Raw genomic sequence first — 17,878 nt, forward strand, 5'->3', positions numbered from 1 at the left:
CAGATGAACTCCAAACTCAGGTGGAATGAGAATGTAAAATACGTGGTTTACCTTAAACACAGGATATGAGACAGCATGAGTCTATTGAATTTTTCAGGTGGGATGCAGGCAGATTATCGCACAAAATTTCCTAATGACAAGTTTGAGCCTTGCACTGGTTTTCTGCAGCCTCTAAGAGTTCGTATGCCTGGGCCACATGTGAAAGCGGAACATTTTGGACACTAAACCACCGTTCTAGGATATGAGACTTTCACTTGTTGCTCTTTGTGTGGGACTCCTGTAAGCGTGTGGGGTGCTGCAAGGCATTAAAAATCCGGTTTCAGTACTTTCTTTCTGTTGCTGCATTTGGCTGTTTCGCTGTCAGAGTTCACTGGATGTTATATTTTCAACCTACCATGTTTGCACATTAACCCCCGGCCCCAAACCGCATTGAATCTTCCTCAAGTAAAAAAAAAATGGTAAAAACACCATTGCAGTTGCAGCTTCTTATGCATTGCTTCTACATATTTGGCTGCTCGTTTTTTTTGCTCTTTTTGGAGAAAAATGAATGCATTCATAGCTAAATTATCTCAGTTGGTCACATGTGGGCTGGTAATTGAAACGTAAGATTTATTTGGATCCACATGTAAACTAAGGACTTTTTTTACAATTTATTTTGGATAAAAATTGTCCTGTTTGCTTATATTTCCTAATTGGATTTTTTTATTTTTGTTTTTTCAAAGATTCAGAAACCAAAGGACATCTTTATTAACTGTGTGTCAATACAAATTAATGTAACTCAACTGAATACCTGACATTTACAAATCTTCTTTTAAGGACTTTATTAAATGTGTCCAAAACAATTTTGCATGCCTAACCAGAGCGAAACAGTCTAATGTAGGAATGCAGTTAAAACTAGGTAACATACAGGGTATAAAAAGATATACAACCTTTTTTTTCCTCACTTACTGGGGATAAATGAGACGTAGATTACTATGCATTTAAACAGGTTGGGGAAGCCCACATGATGACATCATGGCTTTGTAAATACATCACCATTTGTGTCCCAGATACGAATGTTTAAGCGTGAAACATATCAACCTCAGAACAAAACCATAAGGCCGCGTGAGTGTGAAGATACTAGCTGAAGTTAAACGGAAAGTCGTTTTCTAAAGTGAAACATGTCTTTCCTCAGCATTAGCTGGAAGGCCACTCGAAGAGGAAGAAACCATTACTGCCAAAGTAACATAAAAAGATAGATTAACGGTTGCAAATGCTTTTAGGTTAAAGACAGTAATTTATGGAGACATGTCCTCTGCTCTGATCAGAGGAAAATTTTAATTGCTTGCCCATTATTACCTGTGAAGGGAAAAATGAAAGCTTGCAAGCTTCATGCCGTGGGGGGCTTTGCTACAGAACCTCATGAAGCTGCTGGTGAAAAGCACCAGATGAGGAAGAAATTAAATAAAATAGGCGTATATCACAACTAAAATCATCATCTCGATATTTACCAACATTATCGCCATCGTAAGATTCTATATCGAGTAACTCTACTTTCATCGGCTCTTACTGAAACTGGCAACTGTCCTTCAGCAACTGCAATCTTTAAAGTGCAATGTGTGTTTTTCTTCTAACTTTTATTCTATTTGTGAATAACAAAGTGGAACATTGCTGTGGGGTTTATATATTAGTATCTTAACCTCAGAGCAGGCCTAGCACAAAAGTTCCAAAACAACTGGTAAAAGCGGTGTAAGGGTCTTAGATATTGAGATAATGCTGATCCTTTCTCTGTTCTTCTTTACTGAGTTACTTTGCTAGAAGATAGTTGTGACAATACCGTCTCTGCAACTTCCTGCAGTGCATAGCTGTAAAGAACATTTGCATAAATAATTTTAAATAATACAATTCAGACTCAGAACGTGCTTGGGAAGAATCTGTCATATACTGTACCTTGCAAAATAAATCATATGTTTTACACATTTGGTCTCTCTACAATGAGTAACTACATTAAAATAAGGATGCATTTTACTGATTTTTTTGTCGATTTTTTTTGACGTTTCAATGCAAAGCATGTGAAGTGGAAGAAAAAGTGCAATACATGGTTTTAGATATAGTTTACAAAAACTATATGAATAACATTGCAAACACTTGTATTCAACCTTGTTTTCTCTAAAACTACAAAATAAAATGAAATATAATGAATCTTATAAAACAGATCAATGATGAAGTTGTGTAGAACAATAAAGTAGGGTTAAGTTATCCTAACAATGACCAAAAGTGATCTGTTTGACTAAAACAAACTTTTGCAAACTTTTCTGTCCTGTGATATTCTGTGGATATTCAATCATCATCTAAAAAGAGAGAATAAAAAAAACAGAATGAAACAACTGTTAACCCAAAAAAACACAGGTGTCCATCTGATCTAACAGAATTTGAAAAGAGTGCATTACTCATAGAAGCAGCCAAGAGGCCCATGGAAACTCTGGAGGAGTTCAAGAGATCCACTGTTCAGATGGAATTTTTTGACAATTATTAGTCATGCACACCATAGATCTGGTATTTAGATCTATGGTGAGTAAAACTAATGGAGAAAGGCAGCCACAAGCCATGTAAGAAACGTGCCAAGCAAGGATTTCTGATTGTGTTTCTGTGTGAAACGCTGCATTTGGTATAAGATAAAACTGCAAGTCGCCCTGAATACACCATCCGACAGGGTGCAGTACTATGATGTGGGACTGCTTTCATTAAGCAAGGACCACGGTCACTGGTCAGGGTTAATGTCAAAATGGTGGAAGCTAAAATTGAAGCAGTCCTGGAAGAAAACTTGATCCTGACTGCAAAAGAGTTTAGACTTTGGTAAAGGTTCACCTTCCAGCAGAGTATTGACCCTAAGCATCTATAGTGCTGCAATAAAATGGTTTATATCAATGCTTATTTATGTGTTTTAATTCCTTTATGTTTTTTTGTTTTTTTTAATATTCATTGTTTTTGCAATATTTTGCATAATGTATCCCATTTTCACTGCCTTCTCCCTCAGGTGTAAGGAACTACCTGAAGGAAGCTCTTGTAAACATCATAGCCGTCCACGCTGAGGTACAAACGCCCTTGCCCAGACCCTCCTTCCCCTATACACCACAAACTTTTTTTTTTTTTTTGTCTGCACTTCTTTACGAAACTCAACTTTTTCTGCAACAGGTCTTCACCGTCTCAAAGGACCTGGTTCCCCGGGTTTTGTCAAGAATCGTGGAATCGGTAGCGGACGAGATGTGTCGCCTTATGCAATGCGTGTCATCCTTCAGTAAGAACGGAGCCCTGCAGGTACACACTAAAATACACACGCGTTCTCACAAACACACGTTTAGCTGTTTGTCAGTCATATAGTAAGACCCTGACTCATAAGTCAACACCACATTTGTGGGGGGATCCACCAGTCGTTTCTGATAATGCCACATTTCAGTTCATCTGCTAACTGCTGTCAGTTGGTCATGATGGCTAGATTTCATGTTCGCTGGCTTTTATTGTTCTTTTTTTTGTTTTTGTTTTTTTTTTCAAACCTAACCTCTCACCACCATCCTTCACCCCTCCCTGCTTCACATCCAGGCCCGACTCGAGCTCAGCGCCCTGAGAGACGCAGTGGCCGCATACCTAAACCCTGATAGCAAGTGAGTACAGCCGTCAAACATGTATAGCCAGTGATTTATAGCCGTGCATGTCACAGGCATAAATCCTAACAGTCGCACATCCCTCACCTACAATCCCTATTTATGTTAGTTGGTGGGTTCTGGAAAGGAAGTGAAAGTAATCTGGTTCTGTTGTGTGCCTGCTGTGTGGTGTGTCTTGTGTGTTCATGTAAGTAGGTCAGTGTGCATGTCAGGATACATGCATAGACTCGCCCTGAACTGTGTTCTCTGTTAATAAAGTTTAAGTAAACTTAACTGTTTTTATAAAATGTATGTTTTTTTTTTGTTGTTTTTTTTTGTTTTCAGCACCAGCTTCAAGCAGGCGTTGGACTCGCTGCCTCAGTTGCACAGCGGGGCTGATAAGAAGTGAGTTTAATTCTGACACCGTTTCTGTAAATGCGTAACAGTTTTACAGACCAATTTCATACATTTTGTGTTTGTTTTGGTCTCCAGGTTACTAGAGGAGCTGCTGAACAAGTTTAAGAGCAGCATGCAGCTCCAGCTCACCTGCTTCCAGCCTTCCAACATCCAGCCCATCAAGAGATAATCTCAGTCCACCTTCTTCTCCACTGCCCTGCATCATCTCGTAATAACCTGTATGCAGTCATCTAAAACTGCAGCTATTATCTGCTCTCTTATAGCTTTATCATTTACTCATAACTGTTTTCTTTTCCTCTGTATCACTTTCAATTTCTGCTTTACTATGATAAACACAAATGTCTGTAAATCTAATCTTGAAGACACTAAATGAGTGGATTTCATTGTTACTGTGCAGGACAGTCCCATCTGTGTTGGTTATGCTAATCATGCCTGACCATAAATGAGTTCATGTGGGGATCTTGAGTGTTTGAGAAAACACTGGATCATTGGCTGGATGCAGAGTCTCCTCTCAGACTGAACTAGTCCAAATCAGGATTTATTTAAAGGATGAAAAGTTGCTGTAGTTTACAATGTGTGTTAATAAAAGAAATCTACACTCCATAATAGTCTGAAGTTGAACGGTTTGTCAGATAAAAATATCTGTTGAAGGACGAGTTGCTAAGATGTGACATCTTTATCACTTTGCCTTTAAACTTTCTCCAACATGAGTCTTTCATATTGTGCAGCTGGAAGTTTACACATATCTACCATGAGCATAAATAGCATTTTAATTTGCACTTTTAGATGTTTTTAAAAAACTGTTCTAGAACCAAATGGAGGAAGCAAATGATTAAAAACTGCCTTTGAACTAAAACAAGCTGTTCATCAGCTGTTAGTTTAAAACCAAAAGCAAGTAAGTTTTAAAAATGTACTCTGTTGATGATTACATTTGTTTGGTTGATGCGACTGTCGAGGTGGCTTCACAAAGGACATCTACGGTCTACAACTGGTTTTGATCCCCAAAAGTTTCCAGTGGTGATCAGCAGGACATCCAGGATGGAGAATCAGAAGGACAGTATTGTCCTGACAAAACGTCCTTATCCGCAGTCATCAACGCACAAACACCTCAAGTCAATGCAAGTTTGTTTGGAAACCACATTTCAATAACAAGATAACTCAAAGTGCTTTGTATGATGAAAACAAAAGAACATATTGCAGTAACATAAAGGAAAGAAAGTTGGAATACAGACTAAGGTTAATTTTTGACTTAATATTAATGGAAAGAAACTCCAAACAAATAGGGTTTTAGTCTTTCTTTAAAAAAACTCAGGGTTTCAATATTCATTCTGGAATCTGGCTTCCAGATTAGTGGAGCATAAAAACTGAATGCTGCTTTTCCGTGTTGGGTTCAGATTCTTGGTATTCAGAGCAGATTTGAACCAGAAGACCTGAGAGGTCTGGGTATCTGGACGAAGACAGATCTGGAGAAGAGAACCTCCAGATCATGACTGTACCGTCTCCACTGTGCTGATAGAAAAGCTCTTCAGTAGCATCTCTTTGTCATGCTAGCAATGTTGAAGCAATCAAGATGTCAAAAATGTTTTATTATTATTTGGAAAACTTTTTGCCATCTTTTCAGTTTGAGGTAAGCTGAGCTCTGTGACATGATGTATTACCATGGTGAAGTAGCCCTCAGAAGGTAGGTGTGGTGAGGAAGGAATGGACATGGTCACCAACAATACTCGGGTGTCACAGTAACGGGCCCAAAGAATGTAAAGTAAAACCAAAAAAAAGAAACATACCATCATACCGGCACCATCATTCATAATTGTTACTACAAGGCTGGATGGACTGATGCTTTATTATGAATGTAACAGCTGAAATTAAGACTCCTTGAATTAGGAGACATGTTTTCAGTCTTTTTTTTGTCCCATTTTGGTGAGCTTTAGGTAACTGTAGAATGTTTCCATTTCTTGGTTAGTCTGTGGTCTTCTGCTATTGTAATTCATATAGTGTTTTAGAAAGTGTTTACAGTATACCTTTGTTAAATTGATTGGTCATTTGAGCTACTGCTGTCTTTATATTGTCTCCAGCCTGTTTATTCTCTGTAAACCTGAGAAATGGTTGTGTGGGGAAAATCCTAGCAGATCAACAGTTTCTTAAATACTCAAACTAGTTTGTCTGATGATGATAACCATGTTTTTTTTTTTCTTTCAAACTCAATTTCTCTCCCATTACACTGCTCGGCTAAAGCCTCTGCAAGTCGTGTTCACTAAATCGTGATGACTAAACGCATTTCCAGTTAGACTTTAAATTTAACTCCATGTCTAAATGTCACATTCGGTTGAACAGCCAGCAGTGAATGCATGGTTGCAGACAGTTGGTTTGTGTGCAAATCTGTTCAAACGATCATCTTTCATTATTCATTTCTGAAGCTCCAGCTCATCACCTTGCACATGCTGCCGTTTGTCATTGTCAGCGTCTTGTTCTGAGGGAGGCAGGGTGGGTTCAGGGCGTATGCAGGGTGGGGAAGGTGTGGGCCGTTGCTCAGGGGGAGCAAACAGTTATATAATCCCAAATAAAGATGATTGTGGGTGTAGGTACTCACGAGGCGAGCATCTCTTTTGCTGAAGTGGTGTACAGGAGAGAAGAACACGCCTACAGCTCACATGAGGCAGTTTGATTGGATGAAAGGGGTTGTTTGAGGGCAGAGTAGATGCGCTGCAGAGGTTGACCCATTAAATTTCAACTTCTGAATGTACAAACCACAAATTGCTCTTCTCAGTCATTTGTTTTCAGATTTATGTTATCGTCTGCATTCACACACCCCAAACTTTTTTTTTTTTTTTTTTTCTCTGACTTGGTTTCCCATCTTCATCTAGGGGAAGGCCATGCAGTGCAGACAAGAGTTGTTTTGATCGCCTGTGTTCTATGTTCTAAACTTAGCTCTCTTTCCTCCCACGGATTCATTCACAAAATAGGTTCAAAGCCTAAAGCCTTATCCGCTCCTCACCCGGCTCTGTTTACAGTAACAAAGGTGAAAAAGGGGAGTTTTTCTATTTACAATTTTTTTTTAATTTTCTGTTCCATTCAGGAGAAAAGATCACAACACCAGATGAAAGAAAAACTTACTCTGACGTGATGTTTTCTTCATAGTGAGTGGGTTAAATGAGCAGATGGAGAAATTTGTTGCATCAAAGAGGATTTGTTTTGGCTCAATTTGGTTGTGGAGCATATTTGTTACCTGTTTTTCTGGAGCAGATGTGTTTTTTAATGTACGTAAGAAAACAGTTCCCATTGCTGATGAGAAGAGAGCAAAGTTTAAATATGTGCTAAAACACAGTCGTTAGCAGAAAGACAACAATTTTCTGTTTGAGTGAAGCTAATTGGTTAGCAAGGTGACTAGTCTTGCCATTTTTTGAGTGAGGTTCTGTGGAATACTTATGAGCAGTCATTATCTTAGCTACGGCTGCAAGAGCAATCCTACTTTGAAGAATCAGGGACCAATTCTTGTGTTGAAATCAAGCTAACTTTTACTGTTTATACATTTCCTGAAATGTTTTCTGTTACATATCCGAAAAAATTTTACTGTTTGCAGAACTGTGGATGGGAAATACTCCACATGCACAGTAACGCCTGCAGCTGTACTGCTTTATTGAGATTTTCCTTTAAGTAAAAACAAAAAATGTATTTGATTTTCTTTTTTTAATGTCTAAAACTCTTTAACATAAGCAAGAGAGAAAGAAAATGTCTTTTATGTCAAAACATCTTGTACGCAGCCCACATCTGTGAGAATCTATGGAGCGGGGGGGGCACATTTACATCCTAAACCTCAGTGTTATTGGTGAGCTGACTTTTGTTTACTTGGCGTCTTTGTGCTCTAAGCTAAATGTGACTATGTAGTGAAGCCAGCTAAAAATGAATAAGCAGAGTTTTGACCCTCCTGTAGTTTTTAGAGGGGTCCAGTGAACCCCGCCTGGACTTTTTACCATGCGTGATTCTGGCATCATCTCCTGTTTAACAGCTTTTTTGTGTGTGGTTTTGCAAACTGAAGAGCTGACGGGTCACTCTTGGTTGGCCAAACATGACATCTACTGTGCGGGAGAGTTAAACCGTTAAATCTAGTTGAAACTTTGCCAAAAGAGTTGAAGTTAGGTAAACATTGTTTCTTCATCTCCTCCTCCTCCTCCTCTGGAAGTCTCAGACACTCCACCTGAACCTGGGAATCGCCATCCTCCACCTCCCGTGGATCGAACGGTTAGACTTTGTCTGTCTTATTTATGTATTAGATCTGCTGTTCTTGTGTGCCATGTGTATTACGCACATGTGGCCAGTATTTGTGTGGTCTTGTCTTGTGCTGGTTTTGTGCAACATGCACACGATGCATGTTAGAGATGCGGTTGTGCTCTTGTGGGTCAGGTGCAGTGATAGAATTGTGCGTACCCTCGGATAATGTCCTGCAGGCGCCCCTGCCACCTGCAGATGAAAACTCCCAACAGCACTGGAGACTAGGTAGTGCACTTTCCAAGCCTGTAGGAGGCAGGTAACCTTTGTGAACTTTCTGACCTAGAGTCATGTCTTTCAGAAGTGCACATATGATCTGGCACATGTAATCTATGCCTCTTGATCTCGAGAGGTGCAGCAGAGCACAGAGGTCCGCCATCGCTGTTGTGCTGTGCAGAGGAGAAATCGGGCTTGAGTGCGCAAGGTGACATGACTTGACATCAGTGTTTACAAATATTTTTGGTTTTACATTTACACAGACCTACTTTGCATTGTGTTTTTGGCCCCGTTCAAACTTTTGTGTTTTTGTTGGGCAAATGCTCTATTGAAAACGCCACAGAACGTTTCCGGTCTACTGTCCTGACGTTGTCATGTAAACAGGGCCTTAGTTGTCTCTTATGCAAATATCCCAACAAAATGGTGAGTTTTGTGTCACTTCGGTATTGATTTCTTTTCACTTTCTTGTAGTTCATTTGGGATCAGAGCAGAGGATTGTCACAAGTTATGAGAGAGAGGATGCAGGTGGAAGCAGCGCCGATGTGGTTGACGCAGAAAAATAGTTTTATATGAATGCAACAAGGTAGCCTATGCAAAAAAAAAAAACTTGGTTTACTAAATCGACTAACAATTTGATTAAGACAGTGGAAATAGAAGTTTTAACGTTGTTTTGTTTTGATTTTGCACGTGTCCACAAAATATTTATGTGCAAGTGAACATTTTGTGCACATAAAGTGTATGCACGTTTTATAACCTACCGAGGAAAAAAGTTTGAGACTTTTTTCTTGGTAGGTTGTAAAATTTTGGTGAAAATAATTTAAGCAGTTTTCCTCCTCGTGCTTTTCAGTACAACCACTGGTTTCCAAAGTAACATGCTCTGACTTGTTTTTGGAACCTAACCTCCTCAACTGATGACGACTTCTTCCCTGCTCATCTTCTGAATTATTTTGCGGCTGACAGAAATGTTTTTGTGGTTTCTTTTCGATTGTTTTCCATAAAAGTGGAAACACCTCTGCTAGCAGAAGTCAGGAAGGCTTTCTCTCCACTGCTCTACGCGGAAAGCGCGGCCAACCTCTTCCTCTCTCTCTCCGCCCTTCTTGATGTCATCGTACTGTTTGCGATAACCCGGAGTTTGATTAACCAGCATCATCCTGCATGTGAACCACACTTCCTGTGCAAACCACGCACAGATAGTACTGACGTTATTCGCCGAACTCACACAATGATGAAGAGAGCATGGCCTTTCTCACAGTGTCTTGTTGTTTTTTATTATTGTTCCTTTTTTTTATATATATATATATATATATATACAAACACAAATTATTCTTGAAGACAAAAGACATTCAGATTAAAACAAGCTTTGTTCAGATGCGAAACATTTGATACAAAGTAAAAGTTAAGAAGCTTATCTACATTCAGCTCCCTGAGTTTCTTATACAAACAGTAGTAATAGTGTCAACTAGCAAAAAAAAATATATATATATGTAGCAAAAATTCCTATTTACAAGAGGTTTGTTAAATAAAATAAAAAAATCTTGCAGCTTCTTACCCCAGCTCATATTTAGTTGTACAGACAGAATGTATGTTTTTTCTCATGTAAATAAAATACAAAAGTAGAGCCAGTAAGCTTACTCATAAAAATTTGCAAAACTGACCTTTTGTAATCAGTTAAAAAAAAAACCTTCCAACTTGTTTAAGGCTTAAAGGTACACATTTAAAATCTTGTTGACGATAATACTCAGTTTCACACTGTAATTGCAAAATGTGAGTTAGATGCAGTTGCAAACTAACAGAAAATGAAATTTTGGCCCAACAAGAAAGCAATACTTTTTTTTTTTTGTTCTAACTAAAAAATCAACCATTTGGTAGCTCTTTGGTGGATTTTGCTGGAGATCTAAGCAGGCCAGACCTTCTTTCTTGCTTCCAATTTTACGCTAAGCTAGTCGAGTGCTAGTCACGTCGTGGATCTCAGGATAGATTTATGACCTTACAAAACAAAATTTATGCTTTGTGCTATTCATTTAAGGCACAAAAGTCTTTTTTGTTCATTAGTACAATCACCTCCGCTGTCAGTTTCAATTTCCTAAAACAAATAATGTGTGGTTAAAATAAAACGGCGCCGCAATTTTTGGTTTTATCACACCAACACGTATTCAGTCACACGCTAATACACAGAATCGAAAACTAAGTAAACAGAGGCTAACTAAATATTCAGTTTATGTACACAGTTGTCCATGTTTGTCCCTGAGATTTCACGGCCAAGTATTATTTTTATTTTTTTTTAAATGCTTCTGTTGCTTCACGAAGTTTTTCACAGTCACTCAAACCGCTCACGGTTCACTCCTGCAGGCTGCTGCTGTGGTGATGCGTGATCGCTCTCGGATAGTCCTCGGTGGCGTTTATATGCTCCGTAACTGTGGGATGCTCGTAGCCGCGGTAGTAGTGGCCACCAGTCTGCTGGGCATAGAACAGGAACTGCCTGGCGAATAGCGGCTCCACCTGAAACACACAGAGGGGAGGAAAACACTTCAATATGGCTCCATTTTACACTTTGAGTTCTTATTCTTTGTTTATTTGACTAGCATTGCGTTAATGTACCCTTTTAAACTGCTAAAAGTCTGAGATGAGTTTGCTAATTTGTCAAAGCTCTAAGGCTAGAAAGGCTCAAGGAAGTTGCACTTTGTTGCCATTTACCACAGACTTGCTAATTCAATTTCTTTCTTTCTTCTGAAAACACACACAGTCTCATTCCTATATACAAAGATCACAGATACAACCTGGTTCCCTGAGCACCTGTAACATTTCATAGACATTTCTGCATGTCTATCTTTCCATCAGTTGCTCACATAAAAGCTGAATATATGGTGAGAAAAACTCAATTATTTAAATAATTTTCAAAGCAAGTTTTTTTAAAAAATCCTATTATTTTTCTTATTTCTCTGACTAATATTTATCTTGACTGCGTTGCTGTTGAACATGCAGATAGAAAAGGCGATTGCTAGCAAGAAATGTTACAAATGACCGAATTACCAAAAAAGTTGATTAATAGATTAAGAACGGCTAGCCATGCTAAAAATAGCCTTCCTTGTCATTTTGAGACCTCCGAAACCTTATGCTGCTGTAGAAATCAAAGACGTGAGAAGTAATCCTAGAGCCTGAAACCAGACTGATGCTGATTCTTAGCAACGTTTTCTAAATCTAGATTTAGTTTTGAAACAAAGCGTGCATCTTGACAATGGAGAAGTTCCTGCAGACTTTCAAGTCCTATTTTTGAGTTTTGAAAACAAACTTAAAAGTTTCAGCATTACTTTTTTTTTTCTTTCTTTTTTAAACCTTTCAAAACGTAACGCTGAAAATCAAACTATGATTTCATTTCGATCAGAGCGTCTTCTGACATATATTTACACAAAGAGCCATTGTAAGATTTCTTAAACACGGAGTCTAAAAGTCACCTGGACTGTGAGGGTTCGCCTTTGCCTCTGAGGATCTAGACATTCGTCTCCAAAGCTCAGCAGGACCTGGAAGCGACTTAGTGGCCGACCGTGGAGCCCGTAACTCTGGATCTCTGGGTGATGGGGAAAGGGAAACAACACAGGTTTACATTATTATTAATAGCTCTGTTATCTGGAGTAAGTCTGAGGACTCAAAATGATTTCAGCAGAATTTCTCTTGAAGTGGTATGACATTTTAGGGTAAAGTGAATGGAAAGTCCTGGTCACACTAAGCATGCAAATACAATTAGTTGTCAGTCACAGCTGGGGCTGTCGGTGCATGTGGGTGGGGAAGATGTGGCTCTGTAAAAAGTCATGTGACTGACAGCTTATCATGAAAAACTACTTGAAGAAGGTCACCACAATTCTTCTTAGATGCTACCAGGGGGCCTTTCCAGTAAATGAGCTGCAAGTTTGGTACTCATGAGATTTCACAATCAAAACTGTCCCTTTAACATGGCTAATGTGGCTTTTTCTAAATAAAAGCCACATTAGTTTCGGTAATAAAGCCTCTTTTGTTCAATTTAAATAATAAACGGTGTGAATTTCAATGAAGCTTTTTTTAAACCCTGTGTGGGCAACAACAACAAAAAATAACTAAAATGATGCAAAAATGTAACATTTAAAAATAAAAAAATAGTGCATTTGTAATCGAGTTTGATCACGCATTCTGAAGTCTCACCTGTAAGGTAGTCCTGTGTATGTAGAAGTTTACAGACAATGTCTCTCTCCAGCTTGTTGGGCTTGTTTCCGTACATTGAAGGGCCGCCCTGCCAGTACACTCTGCTCTGGCACATCCTGCGGGCGTAGAGTCCGTCAGCGCCCATCCACAGCAGGACGCCGCTCTCCAGGCCGGTCGGCGGACTCGGCGGGCACTCGTCCACCCTCCTTTGGGTGTCCACAGGCAGCGGCACCACGTCGGGACCACCCGAGAGGTAGGGCTTCTCTGGTGGGCTCGGCGTGATGTGGCAGCCCTCCGGACTGGAGGTGGTCAACTCCCTCACCAGAGTGTCCCGTACGTACACCGACACATGGAGGCGGAAGTCTGTTCGAGGAAAGAAAACCGACAAGAGGGTCAAATAAACCTGGCCTGTTTTTCCAACCTGTTTGCGCTTCCATCACCTGTACAGTCAGATTCAAAACTGTAGTTGGATCAAAATAGTTTGAAATATTTGCTGAAAACAATCAGCAACGGCATTTATCTAGGTAGAAGGTCACCTGGAATTGACAAAAACTCTGCTTTTTAGGAAACAGGATCTGTGCTGCAAGATTTGTGTCATACTTTAGACCTGTTCTCACACTAATGCCCTGCAAAATGGCATTAAGCCCTTCCTTTCAATTTATTATAGTTTGACCTGATGTGTTTGAGAATTTAACCGTTATACCTTTAAATATAATCAAATTTATGTAGGTGCATCTCTGGCAACTGATTATCGGGATCATATTTTGTTATAGGGTGTATAGTAAGATCATGTTTACTTAATTGATAAAGAAACTTTTTTTCCCCACTTACTACGCTGGGGCTGAAAAGATTGCTCACTTCTTGCTGAAATGTCATGTTTTTGGTTACATCTCCGAAAAGCTTTCCTTTGATTGATGACATAATTGTCTGTTTTTATTTTGGGCGCACAAAAAAAGGCAGGTGACAGGATTTCTGCGCATATAAATCTTTAATATGGCTGGGGGAAAAAAAACTTCTTTTGGCATATTTTAATCTGTACGAAGCATTTTGCCTCACAGCTTCCTGTTTTACAATGACCCTATGATTTCATGGCGTGAGAAGGGGAAAAAGGTGAAGTGAAAGTGTATCATGTGCACCTGAGAGCGCCTCTGCTGATCTGATGCTGGCGTCCAGCGGGAAGGGCGAGGGCTGACTGTCTGTGGGGCCGTAGGAGTAGATGGAAGCTCTGAGCTGGTATCCTGCGCAGAAAGAGGAACGGAGTCAAGCTTGGCATGCCAAAAAGTGGATGTAAAACGGATAGGTCTCATGCAGCTGTTATAGATAGAAATGACGTACCGTTCTCCATGGATGGGGTCTGCCATGGCAGGCTGCGGGGCGGACAGGGGCACTGAGTAAAGGGCAGGTCGGGCAGGGACGGCTGCTCCGAGCAGTAATCCCTCCAACTGCATTCAGAGCTCGGCATGTACTGTGGCATCTACGAACACATACGTCCAGCTTTGTTTATCAAGCCTGGCTTTAAAAAGCTTTGAAACAAGGTTACATTACTAAAATGTTTTGGGTTCAACGATCCATTTCGAACATGTTTTTCAAAGGACCAAGTGTTCAAATGTTGCTTAGGCTTATGCATATTTTTTTTTTCTTCTCACCGTTATTTAAAGTACATTCCCTTTACAAATGTTTGTTCGGCATCATTCAACACGTCATGAAGCTGTTGTTTCTCAGTTCATTCATGCACGAACAACATTCCATGGTTCATTCAGCAGCCTGTCTGCTGTCTCTCTGAGGCCCCGCCCCGCTCATTTTGTATGCATATGCAAATTACCTGAGTAGGTGCAGGAGGGTATGGATGGTGCATCTGATAGCTGACTGGGCTCAGGGGACTGTCCTCCGGTCTGGGCCCTGCGTGCAACACGGAAAAGATTTAACTTCACCCTTTCCCAGTTAAACTCATGCAGCTGTTCGATGTACATGTGGCGTTCGAGTCACTGACTTTTCTTTGCCCCCTCCGGGATGATTCGGTACACTTTGTAAGGGTCAGAGATGTCCAGCTGGCTTCTCTCCACCAGCTCCTCGAAGTCGTTGCTCTTGTTGAGGGCGCAGCGCAGGCGCGTCTTCCAGGTCGGAGGGTCCGGCTTGTCGATCCCCTCCCGAAACTTGCCCTTGAACAGCGCCCATGCCTGCAGACAATTCGCAGGGGGAAAAAAAAAATTGCAAAAACGCAATATATAAGCATTTGGTCACATCTTACAAGGTTGCAACGCAGGAATGCAGGATGAGTGCGCAATTAGACTCGAAAACTTTTATCTTTTTCGTAAAATATTGTATTTTTTCTTACATTTACATTAAATTTTGAATAGTATTGTAAATGTTATCTGCTGTTAAAATTGCAGTGATGACTTATACTGAATTTGATTGATTTTATATTTCGATGGATGAATTAGACTTGTTTGAAATTATAACGCATATTTGTAGTGAATTAAAATCACATGAACTGAATTGAACTTGGATCATTTTTATAGTTTGCTGCTTGCATGTTTAAGTCCACATGAAATAATACATAAATACTCCGCAGATCAACCGTGCATTAATATTTAAACAGGTGACTAAAAGAGAACTTAATTCTAAATGAACGAACAATAACTTTAAAATATTTAGTCAGTAGCCTAAATATTTAGATAAGTTGCCAGTTGTATTCCCATCCATGCCCGCTGTCTCTTACCTTGAAAAGCGCGGCATCCTCATCCCGGTTGTAGTCCTGCTTCCCGGCGTGTTTCCATGGTATCCTAAAGATGGTCTTCTCGTCGTTCTCCCACACCAGGCCGGGATACTTCCCGCAGTCCACCTGCTCGATGAGCCACTGGCGCAGCTTCCCGTTGCCACTGCTCCCGGAGCCTCCGTAATCCACTTCAGAGTTCATCTCTGAGCAAAACACAAAAACAAAACTCCGCTTGTAGGTCCTCTACCCTAATGTGATATAATGTGTAGGCTGTGAAAGCAGCGCACAATCAAGAGTTGTAAAAGTGAGAAGATCGCTAAACGTGGACTCCCACGCAGACTACAGTTGTGCTCTTGCTTTACGCGGCCCGGGTTGCGAATCGAAGCATGTCTTACCTGCGAAACCCGAAACCCGTCAAGTTTTGAAATCTGTCAGTCTCAGAAAGCCCTCACCATTCCGGCGGGCCCGCTTAAATCCTCGCAGCGTGAAGCGAGCAGCAAGGAGGGCGGAGTCAAGAGGAGGATGCTGAACGAGGAGGAGGAGGAGGAAGAGGAGGACGCACCTGCCGCGGCTGCGCCTCCTGCCGCCGCCACGCTGAGCTGAGCTCCCCTCCTGCGAAGCTTATCAGCGCGCTCACAGCGGCCGATCTCCAGTAAGACGCCAGGGGAAACCCTGCCGGCGTCAGCCAGAAGTGTCACACACCCGCACGGGTGGAAAGTCGGAGGACGGAGACGAAAACAATTCTTTGAAATGATAAAGCCTTACGAAAAAAAAAAAAAAGGTAGCTGCAGAGTGGTCCTGCAGGAGAAATGATGCGCAGAAAGAAAGAAATGTAGTTTGTTCCTTCTGGAAGATTAAATAAGAACAGAGGATATAATTAGATTAGGTGAGATTATTAAGTAGTTATAGGAATTCGCCCGCTCTGGTGCAAGAGAATAAAAAAAGGTTAATGGAAAAACATAACTGTAGCCTATTCGAGAATGAAGAAAGTGCTTGTGAAACTTGGGAAAGGTAAACTGAAAGAAAATATTAATATAATAATAATCACCCCAATCTAGTCTAAGAGATATCAAATAATAAATTCTCGTTTTCTTTTATGTCTTTTACGTATTATATTAAAATTTTCACCTTTTCTATCTCATTTTCTATTTGTAGTTTTTATACGAAAACTGTTATAGAAATTTTGCTTCATTTTATACTTATTGTCTTGCTTTTTCTTCTACAAAATGCATTCAAGTGGCCACCATTTTACAGGTGGGCCTTTTGGAAAAATTTGCATTTGAGTAAATCAGAGCTAAATGTATATGTATTTGAATAAGCTAGTTTTAAAGAACAAAAACAGACTGTGTGTGTGTGCGTGTGTGTGTGTGTGTGTGTGTGTGTGTGTGTGTGTGTGTGTGTGTGTGGGTGTGTGTGTGTGTGTGTGGGGGTTCTTTGAGAATTTAAAGCTTCTCTAGTTTCAATCTGCAGCATCTCAACTCCTTTATAAATGATATTTTCAGGAATACAGCCGATTCCTGAAAATAAAAGCTCCCGCAGAGACATCATATAGCCATCATTGAGCCCTTAAATAAGGAAGCAGAGGTACATGGCATTTGGCACAAAAATGAGTTTTAATAAACATTCAAATTCAGTCTACTGATTCATGACATTTTAAAAAAGAAAATATAACGCAATTGTCTAATTACTGTCCTTATCGAACAAATGTGTTATTTTAATTTTTAAATTTCTTTCAACATCCAACAAATATTGAATTAGTCACATTCACCTGCTGAGCTAATTCAGAGATGGAGATTTAAAATAAAACACAAGACTTACAAAAACAAAATGTTCTCATGTTAAATTAGCAATATTTCATGATTTTTACTTCTTTATAAAATACACTATTGACAAAAAGTAAGGGACATTTGCCTTTTGAGTAAAATTTATGGAAAACGTGAAAAGTTGGCAGGACACGAATATTTTTAGGCCAGCAGGGCATTTAAGTACAAACATGCAATAGTGGTTTTCTCATCTCAAACAATTCATTGAAACAAAAGCATAAATAGTGCTTATTTATGCCACACCAAAAAAACTGCCAATGTTTCAATGACAAGTCATGGCTCTTCATCATCTGTTACAGAAGAACGTCTCAAGCGTTTCACCAGTTGACTTATTGTGTGCGTCAGTCATTAATCCCACCCTTCCTCTTCTTCTTCTGTTCACAACAAAATGATCATCATGAGCTGCAACCTGCTGATGATACTCTGAAACACTTTTGTCTGAAAACATCATGCTTGAAGGTAAGGTCAGGTTGATCAGTTGCTTGGTGTTGTCTTGGTCTCATCCTGTCAAAATGTGAACAGCAAGCTAAAGGGCATTGTTTAAATACCAGTTCTGATTGAACCAGGAAATGTATTGGTCCAGTCAGGGATCAAACAGCTGTGGGGAATTTTATCATTAAGCTTAGAGAACAAAAAGTCACATTAGA

The 17,878-nt window shown here is 39.9% G+C and overlaps 2 protein-coding genes across 2 annotated transcripts in view; one reads left to right on the forward strand and one right to left on the reverse strand.

Moving 5' to 3' along the window:
* exoc2 (exocyst complex component 2) overlaps positions 1-4,643 on the forward strand; it is a 51,834-nt gene extending 47,191 nt beyond the window's left edge. The window contains exons 24-28 of the mRNA XM_008406707.2: positions 3,017-3,072; positions 3,175-3,297; positions 3,580-3,641; positions 3,966-4,025; positions 4,113-4,643. Of these exons, the coding sequence (XP_008404929.1) occupies positions 3,017-3,072; positions 3,175-3,297; positions 3,580-3,641; positions 3,966-4,025; positions 4,113-4,206 (395 nt within the window). The 3' untranslated portion in view covers positions 4,207-4,643. The remainder of the gene's footprint in view (positions 1-3,016; positions 3,073-3,174; positions 3,298-3,579; positions 3,642-3,965; positions 4,026-4,112) is intronic.
* Positions 4,644-9,814: 5,171 nt separating this feature from the next.
* LOC103463393 (interferon regulatory factor 4-like) lies at positions 9,815-16,404 on the reverse strand. The gene is made up of 9 exons (XM_008406708.3): positions 15,804-16,404; positions 15,412-15,611; positions 14,683-14,869; positions 14,515-14,591; positions 14,028-14,166; positions 13,829-13,930; positions 12,693-13,055; positions 11,972-12,084; positions 9,815-11,018 (listed from the first exon to the last, which is right to left on the reverse strand). Exons 2-9 carry the CDS (start codon positions 15,607-15,609, stop codon positions 10,857-10,859), a joined length of 1,341 nt encoding a protein of 446 aa, XP_008404930.1. The 5' UTR covers positions 15,610-15,611; positions 15,804-16,404; the 3' UTR covers positions 9,815-10,856.
* Positions 16,405-17,878: the final 1,474 nt, after the last annotated feature.

The sequence above is a fragment of the Poecilia reticulata genome, chromosome 4, assembly GCF_904066995.2.
Source record: "Poecilia reticulata chromosome 4, P_reticulata-male-v2, whole genome shotgun sequence".
NCBI lineage: Eukaryota > Metazoa > Chordata > Actinopteri > Cyprinodontiformes > Poeciliidae > Poecilia > Poecilia reticulata.

Excerpts from the sequence above, each read along its gene's own strand:
- LOC103463393 (XM_008406708.3), bottom strand. The coding sequence starts at position 15,609 with ATGAACTCTGAAGTGGATTACGGAGGCTCCGGGAGCAGTGGCAACGGG. Across the intron at positions 13,931-14,027 it reads GACCCCATCCATGGAGAACG|GATACCAGCTCAGAGCTTCC; the intron begins GTACGTCATTTC and ends CTTTCTGCGCAG. Across the intron at positions 11,019-11,971 it reads GGCGAACCCTCACAGTCCAG|GTGGAGCCGCTATTCGCCAG; the intron begins GTGACTTTTAGA and ends TGTGTGTTTCAG.